Source organism: Chiloscyllium punctatum, chromosome 1 (assembly GCF_047496795.1).
Source record: "Chiloscyllium punctatum isolate Juve2018m chromosome 1, sChiPun1.3, whole genome shotgun sequence".
Lineage (NCBI taxonomy): Eukaryota > Metazoa > Chordata > Chondrichthyes > Orectolobiformes > Hemiscylliidae > Chiloscyllium > Chiloscyllium punctatum.
In genome coordinates, this window is record NC_092739.1 from 126,870,243 (window position 1) to 126,897,839 (window position 27,597).

A 27,597-nucleotide genomic window follows, 5' to 3' on the forward strand; every position below is an offset into this window, starting at 1 on the left:
TTAGTGGCACATGGTTTGTTTGTCCAGACGTTAAAATGTAAGTAGGAGCAGGAGTGAGCTATTGATGCCATTTACATAATTCGTGAGATCACATTTGCCAGGATGAATGTAGCTCCAACAACATTAACAAAGCTTGACGCCATCCAGAACACATTAGCCCACTTGGTTGGTACCACATCCAGGGAAAAAAAACTGTGATATTGCTCAGTCACTGCCTTGTGTGCCATTGACAAGATGCATGGCCGAAATTCACCTTCCAAACATGGGTCTTATTACCATCTAGATGGGCAAGGACAGTAGTGAGATCACCCGAGCAACTCATTGTCCTGACTTGGAAATATAATGATGTGGAGATGCTGGTGTTGGACTGAGGTGGACAAAGTCAGAAATCACATGACACCAGGTTATAGTCCAAAATGTGAATATCAGTGCCAATGTAATGTCAAGTAGGAAGACCACACATTGGAACAACTGACCAACTGAATTGAGGGAGTCGGGTCATTAGTGGTAATGTCACTGGACAAGAAATCCAGTTGCATAATAGTATGCCTGTGGTGCATGAGGTAAAATGAGGGAGATGACCTGTTGATACTCAAAATTGGCCTAATGAAATTTTCTGGCAACAGGTCAAACACAGGCAAGGAAACATGCTGCTGCTTTTAAAAATCTTTTGTCAGTTGTGGGCTTCTGAGTCAACATTTATTGCGCATTCCCAGTTTCCCTTGAGAGGGTTGTGGTGAACAGCTTTCTTGAATTGTTGCAGTCCATTTTGGTGTAGATAGACTCGCAATACTATAAGGTAAAAAGTACCCGAATTCTGACCCATTGACGTTGATGGAACAGCGATCTAATTTTCAAAGTCAGAAATCACATAATACCAAGTTATAGTCCAACAGGTCTCTTTGAAATTACAAGCTTTTGTAATAGCCCCTTTGTCAAATGATGTGAGTGGGAAGTGCACAATTTAGAGACAGAAAGATCATAAGATCATACAAATGAAGTGAGTGGCGTGTCGAATAATAAGTCTCTGCAGGTGACCAAGAGTGTTAGACGGTATGAGTAAAGGGCTGACCTATAATCCAATTGAATGAGACCGAGATAATTACAAAATAGTAGAAAAGGTGAGGCTGGAGAGAAGCCAAATGACTAGAGTAACATGGAACAAAAACAGAAGATGCTGAACAAGCCGAGTAGTCCGACAGCATCTGTGAAGAAAAACCAGAGGAAGGGTCACCAGAGCCAAAATGTTAACTCTAATTGTTCTTCTTTGGATGCTGCCAGATCTGCTGAGCATCCCCCTCCCGGCCCTTACTCCTGATTTACAGCATCCACAGTTCTTTTGGTTTTTATTTAACTGGAATAACATGATAGGTCTAAGGTCATATGCCAAAGTTCTAACCAAACTAATAAAGTAATCCAAAACCGTGCAAGCTAATTAAGATCGATCATAACAACTTATCACGATGACAGTGTCAAAACAAGACAGTTAGGAAGGTTTTACAGATACAGAAGTGTGGTGGGGTCACGTAGTACAACATGAACCCAAAATCACAGTTGAGGGCATCTTCACAGGTACAGAACTTGGCTATCAGTTCCTCGGTGATTCAGCATTGTTGAATATCGTGGAGGCTGCCTCAGAGGACCCTTACCTGAAGATCCGAAGCTGAATGTCCTTGTTCACTGAAATTTTCCCCAACTGGGAGCGAACATTCCTGTCTGGCGATTGTTGCCCGCTGTCCATTCATCCATTGCCGTAGTGTCTGCTTGGTCTCTAATTTTGGTGTCATCAGTGGACCCAGCACTGCTCCTTGTAGCACACCACTGGGCACAGGCCTCTGGTCTGAAAGGCAAACTTCCACCACCACCACCCTCTGTCTTCTACCTTTCAAATTTCATAACGTCCTTCCGAAAGGAGGGAGAATCCAAATGGCTGATGCCAGAAAACTTAATTAGGTCAATTTTGAGTATACCGAAGTAATATCCCTCATTTGACCACCTGCACCAGTGGCATTACCACTGCAACCCGACTCCCTTAATTCAGTTGGTCAGTTGTTCGAATGTATGGCCTTTACACCTGGCATTACCTTGGCACTGCTATTCACATGTAACATTGCTTAATTGTGTAATATACAGAATGCCTTTTAATAAAGGTGGGATACAGATTCTACTCAACAGCTTATTTGCAATATATAAACAGTGAAGTACTGATATATGCATGGAAGGAAATTGAAATTGACCTGTTAAAAGACATTTTCATAAGTTCAGATTTCTTGATTCTTGTGAAACATTTGTATTGTGATATGTATGTAGTTATGGTCATCACTCTTTGCAAGCTGTTGGCCCATGTCTCTTAGATTTTAATATGATGAAAACAAGATAGTTACTGCATGTAATCTCTTTTAACAGCATCCCGCCCCCACCAAAAAACCTAAGTTGACTCGGCTTGATAGGATTGTGTTCCACTCTACTGGTTTTTTTCCCATACAATCTGCCTAGAATTGAGAAAAATGAGGTGGGGGTTGATTTAGACAGGGCAGATGCAGAAGGTTGTTCTTGATAACAGGGGAGTCCAGAACAGAGAGTCACTGGCTAAGACTGTAAGATAGGCCTTTTACAACAGGAGTGAGGAATTTCGTCACCCTGACAGCAGTGAGCCTTTTGGAATTCTTTGCCACAGGAAACTGTTGAAGCCTAACATTGACTTTCAGGAAAATCTAAGTATAGTTTTTGGATGAAAGTGATCAAAGGATATGGGAAGATCTGGAAAAGGGTATTGAGTTTGTTAATCAATCATGCTCGTATTGAATGATGGAACAGATTCAAGAGGCTAAATGGCTTACTCCCGTTCTTATATTCTGTTATTTTAAAAGAAAAGTGAAAGGACTATTGATTGGTACTAGCTTTCTGGGATTGTCCATTGGGTTATGCCCATGTATTGATTTACTGTCCTGAGTAAAGAAGGAAAAACATTGAAGTAAAATAGCATGTGCCAATATAAAACTTTTAATTCAATGCCAAAACAGTCATTTTCACTCTGTTTTAGAAAACAAAGCAAACTAGCTTTGTTGATTTGCGCTGTTAAAAGTTGGCATGCTCTTGTTGTCCATTATCTATTTATGACATTTCCGTTCTCCCTCAACTTCTCTCTCCTTACAAGTGCTCCACACCCTTTCACAGCCACATGTGTAATCTCTCCCATTTCATGAGGCTTCAGTACCTTCATGCCAATTACAGATAAGGCTATCTTATCACTTGTATTGTTCTCTACCAAAATTCCCCTTCCCCCTCCCAATCGCACCTCCTTCTGTGTCTACGCCAGGCAAAAAAATTGTCATTCACTCTCCGCTTCACAATTGCACTTTGAAAATCCCAATTATCTAACCTGGTTTCATTCATCATTATTCAGTTGCATCTAGAGAATCAGCTACAGTGAATTTCTTCCTGTTCCTGCTTTGTTGCCTGTTATGTCCCCCAAGAATCTGTATAGGCCTCTATTTCTTATCGACATCCCTTGGGGATATGTTCAAGAAAGCTTGTCAGTTTCCTCATCTTTGTTAATAACATATAGTTCTATCTCAGTTAACAATCTTTTTAGTGTGTGTGGGTAATTTATTTGTGTGCCCCTTATATTTTGTTTGTAATGCCCCGCATCTAACTGGGAATATTGCTCACACCCAATTCCCTGATTGGGTCTCGCACACTACATGAGGAACTCTTGTGGCAGTGTCCATTTGGTGATCTGTTAATGTGGCTGAGCTGTGACCTGCAGCAATTAAGACCAACTTCCTTAGTGCTGGGTATGCCTCCTAACAGAGAAGAGTTTCTCCCGTTCTCATTTACTCCAGTTTAACTGGGGCTGTTTCTTGTTACACGTGAATAGGTTTGCCCTTTATGTCAGGAACCATGCCTTCCCTCTGATGTTGGACTGTTCAGTCCATGTTTGGACCAAAGCTGTTGTGAGGTCAGGAGCTGAGTAGATCTCGCAGATCCCTAACTGAGTGTCAGTGAGCAATTAGTTAGTTGTTAAGTGCTGTTTGATAGCACTGTCGATGACATTTTCCATTATTTTGCAGATGATTTGATAGTAAATTGATGAGCTAGTATTTGGCCCACTTGGGTTTGTCCTGCTTTTTGTGTACAGGAATGGCAAGGCAGTTTTCAACATTGGCAGATTCCAGTGTTGTCACTGTACGGGAACAACTTGGTAAGAAGAATGATTATTTTCGAACCCCAAACTTTAGCACTATTGCATGAATGTTGTCAGAGTCCATGATCATTTCTTGATATCAGATAGAGTGAGTAAAATTAGCTGTTTCTCTAAGAGGTAAGAGATACATATATGAATGGATAATAACGGTTAAAATGTGTATAGTGAACATTAATAAGACAACTTCTCGGATGTCAGACCCTAGCAGTTGTGTTCATATTTTTCGGGTAAACATTTAATAAAATATATATGCCCCGTGCCAGAGCACCCTTCATGCATCATTTGTTTATGTCATTATAGTGACAAAGCTCTAGTGAAACATGGATTCCTGCTTCTGCTGACCCAAGGTGATCAGCATTGGCTGGCTGCTGACCCAGTTGAAATTGAGACAGTTATCCGCAGTGTGAACAGTTGTACTGTCAAATACATTCCACTGACAATACCGAACAAAGAAGACTTGTACTTCAGTAATATGGCATATTTTAGGCTTAATTTAAGATGAAGCTCTTGAAGTAATGTTTTTATATAGTGATTATTTATTGTTTTAAATTGACTTTATTTAATTTGTAAAACTTACTGGTTTTCATCTTTTTTCATAACTGCTCTATCTATGCAAGGTTACAGATTCTTCTAATCTGGAGTTTTGCAATAGACTTGCCAGCAAAGTTGAAGCCATGGAATAAAAGGGACATGGGCAGCATGCATTATGTCATTCGATAAGTGATAAGGAACTGAGGAGCAGTGAGCAGTTTTTTCAAAGCTGTTCCTCAGGCATTGTGGAACCACTTCTTTTCTATTGGATATCAGTCAATTACACTTCTGTTCTAGACCACAATTGCAGATAATAAAACTTGGAAGTAATGGCTCAGATGTTTCTCAGAGTGGCAGCCATTCTTGGACTTTGCGCACATTTTAGATGCAGTACTGATCTATATTCCTTGCCAAGTCTTGCAAATCCAGCATCTCCACAACTGCTGAGCTCAGCATCCATTAATGAGCTGCATTACAGTGCTGTTGTTTTAGGGGTAAGACAGGTCATGTCCCCTTTTTTATAGCACTAGCTATTTTATAGTAGGTTTAAAGGTCTAGGCTGAATGCTAATGAATGGGCAAATGGGTAAGTGGATAAATTAGTGCGATCACTAAGTTAGTCAGTGGACAGCTAAGTGAAAAGTATTGGGTCAAGTTGTGATTATCATAGGGGGGCAAAGAGAGTTGTTAAGCTGTGGGGGCCATGGTGAAGGGCAGGACAGAATAGTCTTCTACTTACCTAGGTGATAGACTGGGGTTTTGTACTGTCTAACCTTGCCTTTGTCACTGACCAGGTGAGTACTGCTAAATCGTCTGAAGTCTCTGCCTCTGTTTCAGAGTTGAAGACTTTAGCCTAGGTTTCTGGGGAGCAGAGGAATTGCCCATTGGAAATTCAAGCATTCAAGGCAATTCCCATGGAGGTGGGACTTCCACAGAGTCCTGACACATATCTTGAGTCGTTTGTGTTGTCTCTGATTTGAAGTTTGGAAGTGTGGGCCAGTGTGAATGCTTATGGGTATACTGATACACTCAAAGGCTCACATGGCAAGTAAAATTTAGTGCATAGAAATGTTATCAAACATTCTTTGGTAAGAAGAATGAGGTGAGGAAGTATAAACTAAAGGATGTTTGTGGTCAACAAGACCTTTGATTATGTGTACACGTTATTCAAGGTGGCAGGTTAGGTGAAGTGAAGAGCTGGTGAAATACTGGTTTGGTCTCAGCTGCAGAACTGTGATGAATTCGGAGCTCTGCACTTTATGGAAGGATGTAAATGCATTAGGAAAGGTACTGAAAAGACTTAGAAGAATGGTACCAACATGGGAGGCCTAAGTTAGTTGCATAGATTCAAGAAGCTGGCTTTGTTCGTGGGGAAGACAAGGTTGAAAAATATTTTGATAAAGGTGATCAGAATCGTGAGATATCTGAGCTAAGTGGATAGAAAAAAAATATTGATGGAAGGAATAGAGACCTGCAGGTACAGTTTTAAAGTGATTCACAAAAGTACCCCGGACGACATTGGTTTTTATTAATGCAGCGAGTGGTTAGGCTTTGGAATACAGTAACTGTAAAGGTGTTGGACATAATTTTGATTGTCTCTTTCAGTGGGATTGGATAAGCATTCCATGTGTTAAAATTTGTAAAGCTGCAAGACAAAGACAGTGGCATTAGCAAAGTTCTTTTTCAGAGAGCCAATGTATAGACAGATTTTTAGTCAGTAAGGGAATAAAGCAGAAAAGTGGAGTTGAGGATTATTAAGTCAGCCAGGATCTTATTTGAAAGGTGAAACAGACTTGATGGGTCAGGTAGCCTATTGCTGCTCCCATCTCATGTAGCTTTAACAGAATCTCAATGGGCTTCCTTCTGTATTCTAAGAATTTTATAATTATAATATTCAAGAAATAGCTAAATGTGTTGATGTGCTCACCATGTCATCTTTATCGTCCCATTTGATTAGGAAACCCAAGACTGGCATCCTTATGCTGAACATGGGAGGACCTGAAACTTTAGATGATGTTCATGATTTCTTACTACGGCTTTTCACAGATAAAGACCTAATTCCACTTCCAGCTCAAAGGTAAAACCTACAGTTGAATCTTAATTGTTTTTACTTTGAGAGCATCTTCTGCTTTTACAAATGGTTCCCTAAAAACAGTGAGTTCATGTTAAAAAAACATTTTTTATAAAAAAAGAGATTTAATTTTTTTAGTTATGTATGCATAAGGACAGTGGTATTTGTTCCAATTTCTTATTTTAACTTTCTCTAATAGCTTTATTAATGTGTATTTCAAACCATAGTTTTTGCTATTGTCACTTTTTTATTTGTTGATATATCATACAAGTTTTGTTCTAAACTTATTGACAGCAGCCTGGCTACATCTGACAAATACACAGTGGCTTAGTGGTTAGCACTACTGCCTCACAGCGCCAGGGTCCCAGATTTGGTTCCAGCCTTGGGAGACTGTGTGGAGTTTGCACATTCTCCCCGTGTCTGCGTGGGTTTCCTCCGGGTCCTCCGGTTTCCTCCCACGTTCCAAAGATGTGCAGGTCAGGTGAATTGGCCATGCTAAATTGTCCATAGTTGTTAGGTGCATTAGTCGGGGGTTGGGTTACTCTTTGGAGAGTTGGTGTGGACTTGTTGGGCCGAAGGGCCTGTTTCCATACTGTAGGGAGTCTAATCTAAAATAAAGAAATGGTGGATTAAAAATAATTTGAACTGTTTTTAAGAATTAATAAAAGGAATTATTTATGTAAATTGAAGTTTATCTTAGAGGTATGTGACTGAATAGGGTGGGTATTAAAGCTGAAAATTCTGATATAATAGCTTAGATCCAGGGAGGATGTTTCCCTTAGTTGGGGGCAGGTCTCAGGATGTGGTGTTGGCCATTTTGGACTGAGATGAGAGAACTTTTCTTTACTCAGAGGGTAGTCACCCTGTTAAATTCACCACCACAGTAAGCTGTGCAGGCTGGGTCAGTGAACATATTCAAATTATTTTTTAGATATTAAATGCTTCAGGAGCATGGAGCAAAAGCAGAAATATGATGTTGAGTTAGATTATCAGCCATGGGTACACTAAATGGCAGAGCAGACTCAAAGGGCCTCGTGGTGTACTCCTGCTCCTAGTTTCTATGCTTCTAAAATCGAACCACAAAAATGTCCATGACTCTAAATGTTTTCTTCTGTTCAGCTGCAGCTTTCACACGTTTTTCTTTGTTAACAATTAGCTCCACAAATAGAAATATTGTTTACACAGAATTATTTACTTTCATGTTTGAGTTCGCTTTTGTTTGTGTTTGACTTGACTCTAGTTTGATGAAGTTTACAATTCTTAGTGTATTTCTCCTAATCTTCCTCTACATCTTGCATGTGACTCTTAAAATCCTCTGGTTCAAAGTCTACACCAAAGTATCCTCCATTTTTATTAAAACAGTTGATATTACATCGTCAGTCTCAAAGGCAGCATCTGTAGTATCATACTGCACAGTTTGTGTCAGTCTGCATTCTAAATGTTTGTTGAGACAATATTTCATGATAGACAACATTTTTTCATAAAGGAAGAATGTTCAAGATAAAGAAATTTCTTAGTGATTCCATTCTGTTACTTTCTGATATTCTTCAAGAAGTGTTTTGGTTTATTTGTTCTTCCCGTAAGAGCACTTGGGGTTAAATGGCCCCTTTTAAGGTTGACAGTCATATTTCATTTACTCAGTAGATAACTGTTGGCTGTTTTTCCTACTTGGTATCATAATGTTCACATAACCTCTGATCTACTGCTCATATCATCTCAGTCTGACGTATGATGATGAGGATAATTTGTTGTAAACTTCTTTCTTGTTTTTCTTTCAGTTTTTCTTGATTTTATTGTTTTAGCCTTTTCCTCCTCCCATTCTGTAACTACTGTCCCACTTTCTGCCAACATTTTGCTATAGCCTTCACTGGTTCAGCCTATACTTTCCTTTACTGAGAAGTAACGTGTTATCTCAGGACAAAAATGTTTAATGCAAGTTTGGAAAAAAATGAAGTAGGAAAGGGTCATGGATTTATGTAAATGCAACTCATCATTTGTTGGAATGTATAGTTGAAATTTGGTTAAATCATGAGTTATCACAGCAATGTCACATGATTTAGGTAGCACCACACATTCCCTGCTAGGTGGTCTTTGACCCTCTAGGAGTTTGATGATCCATATGTATGACACACAAACATTTTACACTGGAATCAAAATTCCACTTGTTATGTAACAGTTAACACAATCTTCCTAATCTGCGAAACAAAAGATATTTGTTTAGAAGTATTTTAGCACTTAAAGTTTAATTTCCGTGAGTTTTGATGAACAGTATAATTTTGGCGAAGGAGCGGAGTCCTCTTTTAGAGGGCTTAACTTTTTTGACTGTTAATCCCAATGCATGCTACATATTTGCAGATCTGTTGACTCCATTGATAGTAAAGGGATACATCCCAGAAAGGGGAAATAAAAATTTCAGTCCATTATTTCTTTGTAGAAAAGTAACTCCAATCATTGTCATGTAACTTTGATAACCAAACAGTAAGAGAATTTTTGCCCATACTCCTTTTTGAAATGTGAGAGAGAGATACTTCAAGAGGCTGGAGTGAGGAGGAAACGTAATTTAATTTCTGGGATTTTTCTTTCAGCAAACTTGCTCCTTTTATTGCAAAACGCCGTACTCCCAAGATTCAGGAACAGTATCACCGGATCGGTGGAGGGTCTCCGATTAAAATGTGGACTGCTAAGCAGGGAGACGGCATGGTGAAACTACTAGATGAATTGTCTCCAGAGACAGGTATTACTTCAGTTTGTAATATTTCACAGCAAGCAAAGTGTAATGAACCACTATATTATGAGTGTCATCAGTTTCAGTCTATCCAGAGACCCAGCTTTTATATTGCAGTTATTTGTCAGATCACCTATTCCAGCAACATTCTTTTCTAAGAGAAGGGTGAGCGTCCAGCCTGCTGCCAGGTTTTGGGTAATGTACACTGCTGGAGAGGGCCTTAAAGCTGAAGTTAACATTCTAGTCATCTTATTTCAAATAGGAGCCAATGACATGGGCAGGCCAAGAAGCAAGATTCTGTGTAGTCAGTATGAAGAATGAGGTACCGAATTACCAAATGGAATCTCCATGTACAAATTTGCGTAGAGCAAATGAGAATTGAGGAAAGAATGAGTAACTCAAAGACTGGTGCATTAGGAGTGATTCCAGTTCACGGGGCAGTGACATCAGTACTGTGGAAAGTGAATGCTCTACTATTGAGAAGTGAATGCACTTGGTTCTACCTCAGGAAGTAGAGAGGGTTTTAAACCAAATAGAAATGGCTAGCCATCAAGTTCTGAAAGGTATTAATTTGGGAAATTATAAGCTAACCATGACAGAAAGGGATAGAGAGGACAAATCTAAGATAAGTCAACAGGTACTGCTAAAGATAAGAAAAATAATAAAAGGATAAAATTAAAGGCTCTCTGTAAATTAACTTATCATTCAAAACAATGAACTGATAGAAAAAGAAATAAATAAAAGTGATAACCATTACAGACACATGGCTGTGGGATGACATAGATTGGGATTTGAGTATTGAAGGACACATATGTTGAAGACAGGAAGCCAGAAAGATATAGGGGCAGCTTTGATAATTAAATAATGACATTAGCAGAATAAAAAGGATGTCCTAATTTCAGGAAACCATGATATAGATGTGATTTGCGTAAAGATTAGAAATTCTAAATTCTAGAAGTTATTTGTGGGAGTGGTGTAGAGGCCCTTTAGCAATAACCATTGGTAAGATGGAGTGTAAGGAAAGAGCTAACAGGTGTTTATTGGAAAAGTGAGGCAAAAACCACATGGAATTTTAGACAATGTAGAGTGGAAGAATCAGATAGGCAAATTACTTGGTTTAGGGGATTTTAGAATGTTTTTGGGGTAGTTTCTAAGGCTTATTCTTGAGCCGAGTGTGGGGTGCTAGAAAGAAAAAGCCGGTTAGGCATTATCGGAGGAGCAGGAGAATCAACGTTTCAGGCATAAGCCCTTCATCAGCCTCATTCCTGATGAAGGGTTTATGCTGAAAGCATCAATTCTCCTGCTCCTCAAATGATGCCTAACTGGCTGTGATTTTCCAGTGCCACACTCTCGACTCTGATCTCCAGCATCTGCAGTCCTCACTTTCTCCTCATTCTTGAGCTGTCACAATAGCTGCAGTTGTGGCATTTTGCAGCAAGAAAGGATTAATAAACTCAGCGTGAAGGCACCATTGGACAGCAACAAACATAATTAATATGATTGAGTTTTGCATTCAGTTTAAGAAAGGGCTATAGGTCCAAAACCAGCATTCTTAACTTAAATAAGGGCACTTATAAGGGCGTGAAAATGTAGCTGGGGGAATTGAACTGGCAAGTTTGGTTAAGGGTTAGATCACCAGAAACACAGCGGTTTAAAGGTAGTGTCAAATTTGTATGAATAGCATATAATTATACAAAAGCAGGTAGCAGCTCAGAAGATTAGATGGAATTTTTTAAAAGACTTCAAATTATGACTAAAACATTATAAAGGCAGAAACATGTGAAGTACAAAAGAAAGCTAGCTAGAAATACAATAACAGTTAAGGTTCTATATATATTTTAAGAAAAGTTATCAAAGTGAGGTTCCTGTGTCAAGTGTGTGAATTAATAATGGCAATTAGATGGTAGATAAATGTATACAGGTATCAGTCTTCACTATAAAGGACACAAATATCGTCCAAGAAATTGGGAAAGAAGAGGGAGAAACAAAAAAAATTATGAACAGTGGGAAGTTATACTGAACAAACCAGAGATGCCAGCTGAGAAGTCCCCTGGCCCTGAATGAACTTTATCCTAGTTCCTTAAAGTGGCAAGTGAGATAGTTAATGCGTTTGATCTAATTTTCCAAAATTTGCAAGAGCTGGGGGCAAGTTCCATTAGATTGGAGAATAGCAAATATGACTGACTTAGTAAAAACGGACAAAGACAGAAAACTGGAACCTACAGGTCAGTTAGCTTAAAAGCTGTTCTCCAGAATGTTTGCTGAAGTCTAAAAATAGGATACTTAAAGTTCAAGGTAATTGGACAGAGTTCACATTTTGTGAACTCCGTTTGGAAATTCTGTTTAACCAATTTATTGGTTTTATATATTGAGGATGTAACATGATGATAATAAAGGAAGCTGATGCATGTGCTGTACTTTCAGAAGGTTTTCCAGAAGGCATTTGATATGATGCCACATCAAGATTATTATGGAAAATCGAACCTCATGGTGTCAGAAAAACTTTGGCATGAATAGAAGATTTAGTTAGCAGAATTCAGTGGTGTTGTTTATTGAGTGGATAGGACAGAGGTTTTGCTTCAGTTGTGTCGAGCATTGGCAAGACCATATCTGGAGTACTGTTTTTAGTATTGGTTTCCTTTTATTAAAGGAAGGATAAGAGTACATTGGAAGCAGTTCAGAGAAAGTATACAAAAGTAATATCTGGAATGAGCAAGTTGTCTTATGAGGAAGCTTTAGACATGCTATACCTGTATCTGTTGGAGTTTAGAGGTGACTTGTTTGGAACATGAAAGATCCTGAGGGGTCCTGACAGGGTGGATGTGGAAATGATTTGTTTTCTGTGCAAATCTAAAACTGGGATTACTGTTTCAAAATATTGTGTTACCCATTTAAAATGCACAGAGAAATTTTCTTAGAGGGTTGAGAATTTTGCAATTCTCTTTCTGAAAAAGTAGTTTAAAACAATGAGCTTGAATGTTTTTAAGACAGCGGTAGGTAGATTCTTAATGAGCACTGGGAGAAAAGGTACTCAGAGGTAGGTGGGGATGTGTACCATTCAGAATAACTATGGTTGTATTAAATGGCAGAGCAGACTCAAGAGGTTGAGCAGTCTATTCCTCCTCCTGAGTCATATCTAAATTGGTTAGATGGCCCAGAGTCAACCAAGCTCTATGCTTTGCTACACTGACTTTTTAAAAAAAATACTGATAAGTTTCTTGAATGATGTCTGTGGTGTGGCCAGCAATAGTTCTTTAGATCTCAAAGGTTGCATCAATGTTTTTCAGCATATCCAATGCATTTTACATTTTCTGTTTTGTAATTTCATTTTCCTGGCATGTTAGATAACCTAAACTTTAAATGTTCGGTTTAAGATTCTGATAATCAACTGAAGAGACTTATCCCAATCCCCTCTTACTTGTGTCATATTGTGATTAGGCAGATAACCTGGGGCAGGGCAGTAACTGAACCAACTGTATTTCTGAACTGATAAGATAAGAGTAGTTGGTTTACATTTTGGTGGTTTGTCTGCACTGCTCTCAAATATGTGTAATTATTTCTGTTCAAATTATAAGTGTTTAACATTTGAAAATCAACTGTTGGGTTTTATATATAAACAGTAATTTGAGGCTTTTGAAATGGAGATAAATTCCTTAGTGACTGTTGGAGAAGATTATTCAATTTATAAAACTTATTTTCATATTACTTCCCAAGGTAATATGCAGAGAGAAAATAGATCAAAAATGTGAATTTAGAGGATTTTATCTGAATAGAGAAGAAAATTCACATGTTAAAGGCAAGACTGTGCTACTGTTGGGATGGGTGGCAGGGTGCAGAGAGATGGTACTAGGTATTTGGTGTGTACTTGAAAGTGAAAGATTACGTTGGCAGAATCTGAATACTATAATCTTGGAGGCTGTATTTCTGTGGGAACTTGCATCAGCAGAAAGTCTGGGTCAAAATGTTGTAAGTCATAGGAAAATGGGAGCAGGAATAGAACATTTGGTCCTTCAAGCCTGCTCCACCATTCAGTAGGATCATGACAGATCATCCAACTCACTATCCTATACCTGTTTTATCCCCTTACTCTATGATCTCTTTAGCCCTGAGAACTATATCTAACTCCTCCTTCAAAATATTCAATGTTTTGGCTTCAATCTCTTCTTAGTGGCAGAGAATGCCATAGACTCACCACTTTCTGGGTGAATAAATTTCACTTTGTATCAGTTCTAAATGGCCTACTCAGTTATCCTTAGACTGTGACCTCTAGTTCTGGGCTTCGTGGTCATCAGGATCATCCATCTTGCATTTACCTTCTTTAGAATTTTAAGGAATTTGATGAGCCTCTTCATTCTTCTAAACTCCAGTAAATATAGTCTTAACTGAGCCAGTCTCTCCTCTTCTATAAGTTCTGCCATCCCAGAAATCAGTCTAATAAGCCATTATTGCACTTCGTTCATAGCCAGAACATCCATCCTCCGATAAGGAGGCCAAAACTGTGCACAGTACTCCAGGTGTGGTCACACCAAGGTCCTGTACAATTGCAGCAAGATATCCCTGCTCCTGTGCTCATCCTATTGCTATACAGGCCAGCATACTATTTGCCTCCTTTACTGCCTGCTGCACCTATGTATTTTTTTAGCAACTGATTTATGAAAGCATCCAGATCTAATTGCATTTCCCTGTTTTGTAATCTATTGCTCTTCAGATAATCTGCCTTCTTCTTGCTTCCAAAGTGGGTAACCTCACATCTATCAACACTATAGAGTTGAGCTGCCATGCATGTGACCACTTTCTCAACTTGTCCAAATCACATTGCAACATCTCTTTGCATCTCTTCTCCCACCCATGTTTGTGTTGTTGAAGATCTGCGTCCCCTCAAGAGGGGTGTCTTGGTTCGAGATCAGTCAAAAGAATCGACAAATGCGGTCTATTCAAAAAGCCAGGTTCGTTAGTTTATTGAATTAGGGTACCTTGACGAATTCTATCCAGCAACACAGAGATTGAAGTTTCCGTGTTCCAGGGTGAACTTGCACAATTATATTTGAAAATTACACATTATTTATATGTTTTTTAAGAAATAGTACAGCCTTAATTACAAGAAAGACCAATCACATACAATAAGGTGACATGATTTACAGCAAGTTATTCGAATGATATTTCCTGGGAAAGGGTTCTTAATTACAAGAAAGGTCCTATCAACCATAATGTGACATGATTGAAGACAGGCTAATCAAATGGTATTTTATGCTAAAAGATATCTTATTTACGTAAATTGTCATGCCATGTACTGGTTCAAGGTTTGTTCAAATGGTCAATTAACGTGTCAGTATTCAGCTTTTGAAAACTCTATTGTCCTCTTATCCTTGAACTGCAACTTAATTCTGCAAATCAGCAGTATGTTTCACAGGCCATTTTATAGTATTCTTTTAAATCGAGAAACCATTTTGTTATAATAAAAATCTACATATTTTGTTGCCTAAATTCAAATTTTAGATCCTCATTCCCCACTTTTGTCATTCTATGACGACACCATAAAGGCATGGATCAAATTAATCCAATCCAGTGGCAGCAAAAGACTGCCCTACGCCCTCTTTGTCCGGAGGGGAATCAAGGGTAGCCAATGATGTTTGCTCATCATGATTTAAGTAAAGAAGAAGCATTTTCAGGTTGCAACCAATATTGTCAATAGAAGTTAATATTTTAGCAATAGTACGCTTAACTATAGCAATACCAACAAAAAGACAAATGAAAACAATAGCACCATACAAAGACATATTAATTAATCAGTTGTACCATGAGCCAAACCCAATCACGTTGCAGCATCTCTTTGCATCTCTTCTCCCACCCATGTTTGTGTTGTCTGTAAATGTAGAGATGTTATATTTAGTTTCCAAATATCCAAATTATTAATGTATATTGTTGGGGTCCAAGCACCGATCCTTCTGTATCCTATGTGTAATATTCCTTCTCTTTGTTTCCTGACTGCCAACCTGTTCTCTACCCATGTCTGTATACTAGCCCTAAATCTGTGTGCTTTAATTTGACATGCTAATCTCTTCTGTGGGGCCTTATCAAAAGCCTTCTGAAGGTTGAAGTAGACCACACCCACTGGCTCTCCCTTATCAACTGTATTAATTCTGTATCTTTTAGAGTCATAGAGATGTACAGCATGGAAACAGACCCTTCAGTTCAACCCGTCCATGCCAACCAGATATCCCAACCTAATCTAGTCCCACCTGCCAGTACCTGGCCCATATCTCTCCAAACCCTTCCTATTCATATACCCATCCAAATGCCTCTTAAATGTTGCAATTGTACCAGCCTCCACCACATCCCCTGGCAGCTCTTTCCATAGACGTACCACCCTCTGCATGAAAAAGTTGCCCCTTAGGTTTCTTTTATAGCTCTCTTCTCCTCACCCTAAACCTAGGCCCTCTAGTTCTGGACTCCCCGACCCTAGGGAAAAGGCTTTGTCTATTTATCATATCCATGCCCCTCATAATTTTGTAAACTTCTATAAGGTCTCCCCTCCGCTTCTGACGCTCCAGGGAAAACAGCCCCAGCCTGTTCATCCTCCCTTTATAGCTCAAATCCTCCAAGCCTGGCTCCTCCATCCTATCTACCTGCGACTCCACTTGCAAGGAGATATGAACCTGCACTCCAAGGTCTCTTTGTTCAGCAACACTTCCTAGCACCTTACCATTAAGTGTAATAAGTCCTGCTAAGATTTGCTTTCCCAAAATGCAGCACCTCGCATTTATCTGAATTAAACTCTATCTGCCACTTCTCAGCCCATTGGCCCATCTGGTCCAGATCCTGTTGTAATCTGAGGTAGCCCTCTTCGCTGTCCACCACACCTCCAATTTTGGTGTAATCTGCAAACTTACTAACTGTACCTCTTATGCTCACATCTAAATCATTTATGTAAATGACAAAAAGTAGAGGATCCAGCACCAATCCTTGCGGCATATGACTGGTCACAGGCCTCCAGTCTGAAAAACAACCCTCCACCGCCACTCTCTATCTTCTACCTTTGAGCCAGTTCTGTATCCAAATGGCGAGTTCTCGCTGTATTCTGTGAGATCTAACCTTGCTAACCAGTCTCCCATGGAGAACCTTGTTGAACACCTTACTGAAGTCTATATAGATCACATCTACTGCTCTGCCCTCATCAATTCTCTTTGTTACTACTTCAAAAAACTCAAATCAAGTTTGTGAGACATGATTTCCCACGCACAAAGCCATGTTGACTGTCCCTAATCAGTCCTTGCCTTTCCAAATACATGTACGTCCTGTCCCTCAGGATTCCCTCCAACAAGTTGCCGACCACCAACATTAGGCTCACTGGTCTATTGTTCATTGGCTTGTCCTTACCACCCTTCTTAAACAGTGGCACCATGTTAGCCAGCCTCCAGTCTTCCGGCACCTCACCTGTGACTATCGATACAAATTTCTCAGCAAGAGGCCCAGCAATCACTTCTCTAGCTTCCCACAGAGTTATAGGGAACACATGATCAGGTCCTGGGGATTTACCCATCTTCATGCATTTCAAGACATCCAGCACTTCCTCCTCTGTAATCTGGACATTTTGCAAGGTGTCACCATCTATTTCCCTACAGTGCATATCTTCCATATCCTTTTCCACAGTAAGTACTGATGCAAAATACTCGTTTAGTATCTCCCCCATTTTCTGTGGCTCCACACAAATGCCGCCTTGCTGATCTTTGAGGGGCCCTATTCTCTCCATAATTACCTGTTTGTGCTTGATGTATTTGTAAAAACCCTTTGGATTCTCCTTAATTATATTTGCCAAAGCTATCTCATGTCCCCTTTTGCCCTCCTGATTTCTCTCTTAAGTATATCTTCTGGAAAAAAAAGCTTTCATAGGGAGGTATGAGAGATCATAGAGTCGGAAAGTTGTACAGCATGGAAACAGATGCTTCTTTCCGACTCGTCCATGCTGACCAGATAGCTGAAGTCGGTCTATAACTTGGAATTTATGTGAAGTGGGATTTATCTACAGCAAATGAACTAGTTAATGTTTATGGAGGTTGGATTGGGAAGGTATGGTAATGTCAAAACATTGAAACATTGGTTCATAACTTGACATTTGTTTTATTTTCTACATACGCCATTCTGTACAGAAATTCAGTTTGACAACATTGCTCATATGGGACTTGTAAGAATGCCTTCAATCTGATGCACTCACTGAAGGATGTAGAATTCCATTGAATAAACAGATGGCTTTAGTTACAAGGGAAATCATGGAACAGGATGACTGTGGGTGGGTAGGAAGTAATACCCAGAAATGGCTGTGGCACCATTGGGGCAGGCTTGACAATCATTCAGGATGTTGTCCCACTGGAAAGTCTCGCAGCTTGTTCCATCAGCTGTCAAAATTTCCCTCAACAACAAGTATACTGTCATGGATACTGTTGGGGAGCACGATTTACTGGAGTGAGCCATTGGGTGCAGGCTCTGGTACAGAGTTTGTCCCTGTTTCTCAGACGGGAAGAGAGGAGAGGACCAAAGCATGAGCCACCGGGGGCTCTATAGTTAAGGGAATGGATAAGAAGTTCTGTGGGAACAAGAGAGACTCATGGTTGATGTGTTGCCTCCCAGCTGCCAGGGTTTGTGGTTTCCTGGATCGAAATTTTGTGATCTTTGAGATGGAGGGGGAGCAGCCCAAAGTCGTGGTCCACATAGGCACTAATGACATAGGTAGGAAGAGATGGGGATTTAAGGCAGAAAATCGGGAGCTCGGGTGGAAGCTTGGAATTGGAACCAAGAGTTGTTATCTCTGATTTTGTTACCCATGCCACTTGCTAGCAAGACGAGGAATAGAGAGACAGAGAGGTTGAATACGTGGCCAAAGGCATGGTGCAGGAGAGACGTTTTAGGATACCACGATAATTGGAGCTCATTCTGGGGTAAGTGTGGCCTCTAAAAACGGATGATCTACACCTGAACCAGAGGGGTACCAGTATCCTGGGGGGAAAGTTTGTTAATGCTCTTCGGGAGGGTTTAAACTGATTCAGTAGGGGTTTGGGAACCCAAATTGAAGCTCCAGTGACCAGGACGTTGAGAATAGTGAGGTCATAAATAAGATTTCAAGATCATAAGAGTGCACCGGCAAGCAGGAAGGTGGTTTGAAGTGTGTTAACCTTTTAACGCCAAGAGCATCAGGAATAAGGTGGGTGAACTTGCAACATGAGTTGGTACCTGGGACTTCAATGTTGTGGCCATTTCAGAGACATGGATAGAGCAGGGATAGGACTGGTTGTTGCAGATTCTAGGATTTAGATGTTTCAGTAAGAAGAGGGAAGGTGGAAAATAGAGGGAGGTGTGGGATTGTTAGTCAAGGAAAGCATTACGGTGGCAGAAAAGACAGTTGAGGACTCGTGCACTGAAGTAGTATGGGCTGAGGGTAGAAACAGGAAAGGAGAGGTCTCCCTATTGGGAATTTTCTGTAGGGCTCCAAATAGTTCCAGTGATATAGAGGATAGGATAGCAAAGATAATTCTGGATAGGAGCGAGAGTAACGGGGTAGTTGTTATGGGGGATTTTAACTTTCCAATTATTGACTGGAAATACTGTAGTTTGAGTACTTTTAGATGGGTCACGTTTTTTCCAGTGTGTGCAAGAGGGTTTCCTGACACAGTATGTAGACAGCTCAACAAGGGGTGAGGCCACATTGGATTTGGTCCTGGGAAATGAACCCAGCCAGTTGTTAGATTTGGAAGTAGGTGAGCATTTTGGTGATAGTGACAACAATTCAGTTATGTTATTTTAGTGATGGAAAGGGATAGGCATATGCCTCTCTCCCAATTATTGTCTTGCACTGCTTGGTTTTTATTGTTCCTTATGAGAGAGCAGGGCACGAGTGAAAGAAGTGGCAGGGCAAAGGAGGTGCTAGTACAACAGCTGGAGTATTGCAAGCAAGAGGGGTGAGGGACAGTAAGTGAACACTGGAATTATGCACATAAAATGCAAATGCTTCTTAGACATCCAGCTTTGTGTACTGGTCAGGTCAGGTCAGGTCAGGTCAGACCCCCTCAAAACATTTCAAGAAGGCAACTCAGACCCTAACTTTTCTTGTTTTAAGCAGATGTAAAATGGACATTCAAGGACTGATGTAGCTGACCCAACTACTCCGTTTTAAACAGAGCAGAATTTATTTACAGACTACTGAATGCAACACGAACAAAAGAGAACTGAAGTTAGATAACTTAACCCGTCTGAAAACCCAGTCGACTCTCTCACAACTTAATTATGCTGTTCCAAATACTTACAACATCCCCACGAACATCCCCATGAACACCCCTTGGCAAAATCTGTAAAATCAGACACAGGTTCTTGTAGGAGAATTCTCAGAGTCAGCCAGAAAACCTCTGTTGAATCCGGGAACTTTCTCCCTAGCTAAAACTTGACCATTAGCTTCAAACAGATTGCTTGCTAAAATCAAACCAAACCAAACCAAAACCTGAACTGGTAGAACTGGCCACTCCCCCTCATTGTGCAAGTGTTTTAAAAGAAAGACTTAAAAGCCTTCTCAAGTAGATATTTCCAGACAGTTCCGAACCTCTGCTATTTACAAACCCTTTTGAAAAAAATCTCAGGACAGCATAGCCTTGTTAAAGATACAACATTGTCACAATGTTATACCTATGCACATGCACATGCCTATGGGTAGTTTGGAAGACGATTGCAGTTCCAGGTGCACATTGCTGATGTTAATGTGCAACCTTCTACTTTGGTCTGTCATCCCCAAACTTGTTCAATTTCTTCATCCAATGTAAATAATTGTGGCCCATGACTGATCTCTGTGGTACTAGCTAGAGGTTACCATCCTGAAAATGCCTTCCTTTGCCAACTTTGTTCTGTTATTTAGCCAATCCTCTGTCCAGGCTAATAAACTACCTCCAATGGATTATCCTAAGTAGCCTAATGTGTCGTATGTTATTATATAACTGAACATTCAAATATATTGCATACATTGCTTCCCCATTATCTATCCTGCTTATTACATCCTCAAATACATGATTTGTCAGGTATGATTTTCTCTTCATGAAGTCACATTGACTCTGCTTGATTTTATTATTTCTAAATGCTCTGCTGTTACATTCTGTAAAGCAGACTCTTAACATTTTCCCAGACACAGTTTGTAAGCTGTCTGGCCTGTAGTTACTTGTTTTTCTTTGTCTCCCCTTTTCAAAAACTATTCTAAAAATGTGTCATGCAGCCAGCTCTTTACAGTGATTGGAACTTTGAGTTATGTGACAATCCTGTTCCGTTTCCAGTTACATTACGTGGAAATAATGATCAACTTGTTTGCCATCTTATTTTTCAGCACCACACAAATTTTATATTGGTTTTCGATATGTTCATCCTCTAACAGAAGAAGCGGTGGAAGAGATGGAGAGAGATGGAATTGAGCGAGCAGTAGCTTTTACACAATATCCTCAATACAGCTGTTCTACCACAGGTATTGCCATGTTAGATGTCTAAAGTGAATAATGCTGTTCACTAAAAGTTGAAAGTTTAAAACTATTTTCTAAGTATGAGGCTACCTTCAAGATTTATTCTTTATTGAAGGAATTCTTTCCACCTTATCCCACTTCTTCTATTCCATAAGGGCAGGACGCAAATGTTTGAGCTAAGCATATAACTGTCTGCAGACTCAGTGGCTGATATACTTGATGTTAAACATTCCCTTGCTGAAGGGGTACAAAGCACTTGTACACCACCAGTCCAGTTTAATTTTAATTCACATGCCTGCATTCAAAATACACTATGTAAAGATAACTTACCTCGTAAAATCCATTTTGTTTTTGCCAAAATATTCTGTATCGACTAGAGTTGAGTTTATAAATGCAGGCAATATGCTCCATATTCAGTTGAACATTTAGTTTGTTTTATCTTGTGCGAGTTCAAACTTCTTGTTCAGTTTTGGCATTATGAATACTTGACTTTCGAACCACTGAAGGTCGAGTTGCCATAGTCCCAGAGGACCATAGGTCTGGTCTGTCACGAGAGAGAGAGAGACGACTGATGCTGAGTTTAACTGGAGGATCACCAAGCCTCCGGCAGGAGGAGAGGTTGAGAACAAAGAACAAAAAAAACAGCACAACAGCAAGAGAAGGAGAATCCTTTGTGATAAATTCAGCTGGTCTGGGAATTGAACCCACAATGTTGGCAATCCAGGTGTTCTGTTAATTGAATTAATTGATCCACACAACCCCCTTTTTGACGTATTGTCTTTGTTATCAACCAGAGCCCTTAAATTTATATGAATACTCAAATTTGCCTTAACACAGTACTTGAAAGCTTAGTAATAATCTGTATGCCAGTTGCACATTGTTGAGTAGAATCCTGTTTTAACTGAAAACTTCTTGTTGCTCTAATTCTGTCTGGGCTGTAGAATGTGTAAAGCCTATGACTCCCTGGTCTTGTGGGAGTCTAGCTAGAGCAGGAAATCTGAGTGCCTTCACATTTGAACTGATCTCCTCAGTGGTGAAGTAGATGTATGGAGCAATGTTGACATCCATGCCTTTCCACACCTGGGAGATGTTCATACTGTTTTCAAGCATATGAAATAGGAGGAGTAGTAGTAGACCATAGGGCCGATATAATCTCTCTTGTCTCAACTTTTCTGCACAATTATAACTAAGATCTACACAATATTAAATTCCAGTTTATTTGCAATGAAATTTGTACCCATGTGCAGATTTTCTGAATTTCTTGCATAAGGTATAGAAGTATCACTAAATGTTAACATTTTAAAATAACTGGACTAGTTGTACAAGTACTGACTATAATATCAAGTCTGAGTAGTGTGTGTATCATGTTCTTGATGCACTGTAGCAACTCTTCAAGGTTCCTCTGATTTCACTACTTTCCGAACTTGTGACCACTACCACCAAGAGGGACAAATGCAGCAGATTTGAGACCCACTATCACTTGCTAATTTTTTTCCAAATCATTAACTAACCCCATCACCCTATGGCTGAACACTTTAACTCATCCTCCCATGCAGGTCCTGGGCCTCCTCCATTGCCAAACCCTAATCACCTGGCACCTGAAGGAAGAACGTCTCCTTTTCTGCGTTGGGACCCTCCAACCACACTGGATCAATGTGGATTTCACCAGTTTCCCCATTTCCCCATTCCTCATGTTATCCCAGTCCTAACCGTCAAACTTGATGCAACCCTCTTGAATGGTCCTACCTGTCCATCTTCCTTCCCACCTATCTGTCCACCCTCCTCTCCAACCTATCACTTTCACCCTCACCTTCATCTACCCATCGCATTCCCAGCTGTCTTCCCCCAGCCCCACCCCTCCCATTTATCTCTCAGCCCCCTTGGCCCACAAGCCTCAATTCCTGATGGAGGACTTGTATCCGAAATGTCGATTCTCCTGCTCCTCAAATGCTGCCTGACTGGCTGTAGTTTTCCAGCACCACACTTTTTGACTCTGATCTGCAGTCCTACCTTTCTCCACATAACTGTCACTTTCAAAGTTACAATCTTGAACTCCCTCCCCAACAGCACAATGAATGTACCTTACTCCAAGCACTGCAGCGGTTCAACACCCACAACCATATTTCTGTGTGACCGGTATGACTCCAACCATCAGAGTTTTCCCCGATTCCCATTGATTCCAGTTTTGCTTGGGCTCCTTAATTGGGCACTCAGTCAAATGGAACGTGATATCAAGGAGGATATTGCTTTCATCTCACCTCTCGAATTCATTTCTTTTGTCCATGTTTGAACCAAGACTATAATAAGGTCAGGAACTCTGTAGCCCCAGCAGAATGCAAACTGTGAGGCAGGTGCTTCTTATTAGCATTTGGGTTTAGTGAAGCCTTTTGGAGATTGGGAAACTATACAATTCTATACTTTCCTTAACAGTTATGTCTCCAGTCTTCTGACTTCTAAAATGAATGCTTTGAGTCCTTCCGTCATAATTTAATCTCTTACTTTGTATTTTCCCAAATTTTCTCTGTTTGTGTGACTTATACCAAGCTCTTTGCAGTCTTAAAAGTATAAAACATATTCCACCTTAGTGCAACATTTCATTCACTGTTTGAATGGAAAATGGTGAGATCCCCAGAATTGATTGACTAGTGTGAGGTAAGATTTTATTTGATTGGTTTTCTTTCATAGGAAGTAGTTTAAACGCAATTTATCGGTACTATAATGGGAGGAGAGCAGCACCAAAGATGAAATGGAGTACGATTGACAGGTGGCCAACACATCCTTTATTAATTCAGGTAATGGGTTGTGGATCCATTTGTTGTTTTTTCTCATACTTTGGAATACTCAGTATCAAATGCAGTTCCTAGACGTGCTTTTCTCTGTAGCTGACTACTAGAACACACTTGCCAGGGACTAAGAAATTGGCAAAATTTAAACTTTTGGTTGTGGGTTTTAATTTTACTCTGTATTTTAAAGTAAAGCATGGTTTTGAGTCCTGTCAAGTGTTTCTTACAAGTGCTGTATATCAGCAGTGTGATTTATTGTGAGGAAACTAAAAGTGTGCCATATAGTCTCTTGGCCCTTTATCTACTGGTAATTCCTTCAGAAGCTTAGCAGTGTAGTTGTGCTTTTCAAATGATACACCTTAATTTGTCTTGGGTGTTAAGGGTGCTGACGATATAATCTGTCACTGATGAGCTTTCTACTATTCAAACTTAATTACTTTTTTAGGGTTACTGGACTTTGCAAATAAAATGCTTTTGATCATCGAAGAACTGACAGTTAATTCAGAATAAGTATCAGTTTTTTTTGAAGTGCACCAACACTCATTCTTATTAGTAATTGTTTGGTTAACAGATTTTATTTACCTTACAGTGCTTTGCAGACCATATACGACAGGAACTTGATCGATTTCCATCTAAGAAAAGAGATGATGTAGTCATTTTGTTCTCTGCTCATTCTCTGCCTATGTCTGTAAGTGCCTTTGAGCAATCTTGTGTTTGAAAGAATCAGTTTAACTAGAAATACACCCTAGTGAATTCTGGCTTTTTGCATACTTTGCTAAGTTTTATATGCTTCTGGTCCAGTTTTGAATTTGTATTTGACTTCATTTTTTCAGCTGATCTATCCAAAATCTTCTGTCTTGTCTTGGTTGTGCTCATTAACTATTGTATCACAGGTTTAAAAAAAATTTTTTTTGTAAGTTAGGGGAGCAACTGAGATTAAAGACATAACAAGGATGCAATGGCCTAGTGGTATTAGTTGAGTTTCTGTAATCGTAGTCTTGTGAGAATATTCTGGGAACTCAGTTTGAATTCTGCCAGAACAGATGTTGGAACTTGAATCCAAAGTTAGACAAAGGAGAGTCAGGGGATGTGATATATTTGAATTTACACAAGTCTTTTGAAAGGTGCTGCACAGGAGGCTGTTAAATAAGATCCCATGATGTTAGGGGAAAGGTTCTTACATGAATAGAAGATTGGCTGACTTGGAAAAGGCAGAGTGTCGGTTTAAACTGACGGCATTGTAGCTAAGTTTTGCAGATGACGCAAAGATAGGAGGAGGGACAGTTAATGTTGAGGAGGCAAGAAAGCTACAAAAGGTCTTGAGCAGGCTAGGAGAGTGGGCAAAGAAGTGGGAGATGGAATACAGTGGGAATGTGTGAGGTTATGTACTTTGGTAGGAAGAACAGAGATGTAGATTATTTTCTGAATGTTGGGGAAGGCTAAGTCTGAAGCATAAAGGGATCTGGGAGTTCTAGTTCATGGTTCCCTTAAGGCTAACATACAGGTTCATTTGGCAGTTGGTAGGCAAGTGCAATGTCAGCATTGAGTTCAAGAGTGCTAGGAAACAGGAGCAGGGATGCACGGCTAAGGCTGTATAAGATTCTGGTCAGATTGCATTTGGAATATTCTGAGCAGTTTTGGGCCCTGTAATCTATGGAAAGATGTGCTGGCCTTGGAAAGGGTGCAGAGTAGGTTTCCAAGAATGATTTCAACGATGAGGGCTTATTGGGAGGAGTGGTTAAGGATTCTGGACCTGTACTTGGAATTCAGAAGAATGATGTGGGATTAAAATTTACAAAATACTGAGAAACCTGGATAGAATGGACATGGCGAAGCTCATTCCATTAATGGGAGGGACTTGGATCTAAAGGCACAGCCTCAGAGTGAAGGAATGGCACTTTAGAACTGAGGTCAGAAGGAATTTCTTCAGCCAGAGGCTGGCTAATCTGTGGAGCTCATTACCACAGAAGGCTTTGGAGGTCAGGTCATTGAATATGTTTAAAATTGAGAAAGTTCTTGATTAGTTCGGAGATCAAAGTTAGAGGAAAAATGTAGGAGTATGGAGTTAAGAATCATACCTGCCATGATTGAATAGTGGCAAAGACTCAATGAACTAAATAGCCTAACTTTAATCTTATGGTTAGTGAAAAGTATATGGAATTATGAACCTGAAACTATTATTAATTGTTGGAAAAATCCATCTGACTCACTGATGTCCTTCAGAGAACAAAGTCTGCTATACTCACTTTATCTGGTCCACATATGTTCTGTCTCACCAGCAGGACAGACCCAGCAGAGGTAGTAGCATCCTGGTATACAGGGAGTTGCCCTGGGAGTCCTCAATGTTGACTCCAGACCCAAGGAAGTCTCATAGCTTCAAGCTAAACGTGAGCAAAGGAAGCCTGCTGATCATCAAGTACGACCCATACTCGGCTGATGAATCAGTAGTTTAAATTAGAGTGGTGCTGGAAAAGCACAGCCGGTCAGGCAGCATCTGAGGAGTGGAAAATCGGAATTTCAGGCAAAAGCCCTTCATCAGGATGAATCAGTACTCCTCCATGTTGAACAACACTTAGAGGAAACACTGAGGGTGGCACAGTACAAAATGTACTCTCGGTGGGGGTTTTCATTGTCCACCACCAAGTGGTTCGGCAGCCGTGCTACTGATCAAGTTGATTGGATCTTAGAGGACAGCTGCCAGGTCTGTGGCAGGTGGTGAGGGAACCAAGAGAGAAAAACATACTTGTCCTCTCTCCTTACCAGTCTGCCAGCTGCAAATGCATCTGTCCATGACGATAACTGTAAGAGTGACCACTGTTCTGTGGAGATTAAGTCCTCCTTTCACATTAAGAATACCGTCCAACATATTATATGGCACTATTACCATGCTAAATGGGATAGATTTGTGAACAGATCTAGTAACTCAACGCTGGGCATCCATGAAACACAGTGAGCCATCAACAGCAGTAGAATTGTACTGCAGCACAATCTGCAACCTCTTAGCCCAGCTTATCTCCCACCCAACCATTACTATCAAGCCAAGGGGTCAACTCTGGTTCAATTGAGGTTGCAGGATGCCATGCCTGGAGCAGCGTCAGAAATACCAGAAAATGAAGGGTCAGCCTGATAAAGTACCAAACTGGATTGCTTGCGTGCCAGACAGCAAATGTTAGACACAATTCCATAACTGACGGATCAGCTGTAACCTCTGCAGTCCTCCCACATCAAGTGAATGGTGATGGACATTAAACAACTCTGAAGGAGCAGGCTGCACAAAAATCCCAGTGACAGAAGAGGCCAGCGTGTAAGTGCGAAAGATAAGGCTGAAGCATTGCAGAAATCTTGAGCCAGACGTTCCAAGTGATTGATCCACCTTGGCCTCCTGCTGTGGTCCCCAGCAACACAGATGGTATTCTTCAACCTATTCGATTCACTCCACATGACATAAAGAAACGGTTGGAGGCACTGGATGCTGCAAAGGCTATGGGCCCTGACAACATTTCCACAAAAGTACTGAAGCCTTGTGCCCCCAGCCAAGCTCTTCCATTACAGTTACAACACTGTTATCTGCCCAACGATGTGGAAAATTGCCTAGGTGTGTTCTGTAGGCACAAAGCAGGACAAATCTAACCTGGCCAGTTATCACCCCATCAGTCTTATTTATTTATTCATTCATGGGAACAGTGCAATCAAGCAGCGCCTGCTCAGGGATGCCCAGTTTAGGTTCTGCCAGGGTCACTCAGCTCTTGACCTCATTATAGCTTTGGTTCAAACATGGACCAAAGAGCTGAATTCCAG

At 40.2% G+C, this 27,597-nt stretch overlaps 1 protein-coding gene across 1 annotated transcript in view; it reads left to right on the forward strand.

Moving 5' to 3' along the window:
- Window positions 1–27,597, forward strand: part of fech (ferrochelatase) — a 58,613-nt gene that overhangs the window by 13,049 nt on the left and 17,967 nt on the right. Inside the window, exons 3-7 of the mRNA XM_072573853.1 lie at window positions 6,695–6,814; window positions 9,394–9,542; window positions 20,887–21,021; window positions 23,702–23,808; window positions 24,389–24,487. Of these exons, the coding sequence (XP_072429954.1) occupies window positions 6,695–6,814; window positions 9,394–9,542; window positions 20,887–21,021; window positions 23,702–23,808; window positions 24,389–24,487 (610 nt within the window). The remainder of the gene's footprint in view (window positions 1–6,694; window positions 6,815–9,393; window positions 9,543–20,886; window positions 21,022–23,701; window positions 23,809–24,388; window positions 24,488–27,597) is intronic.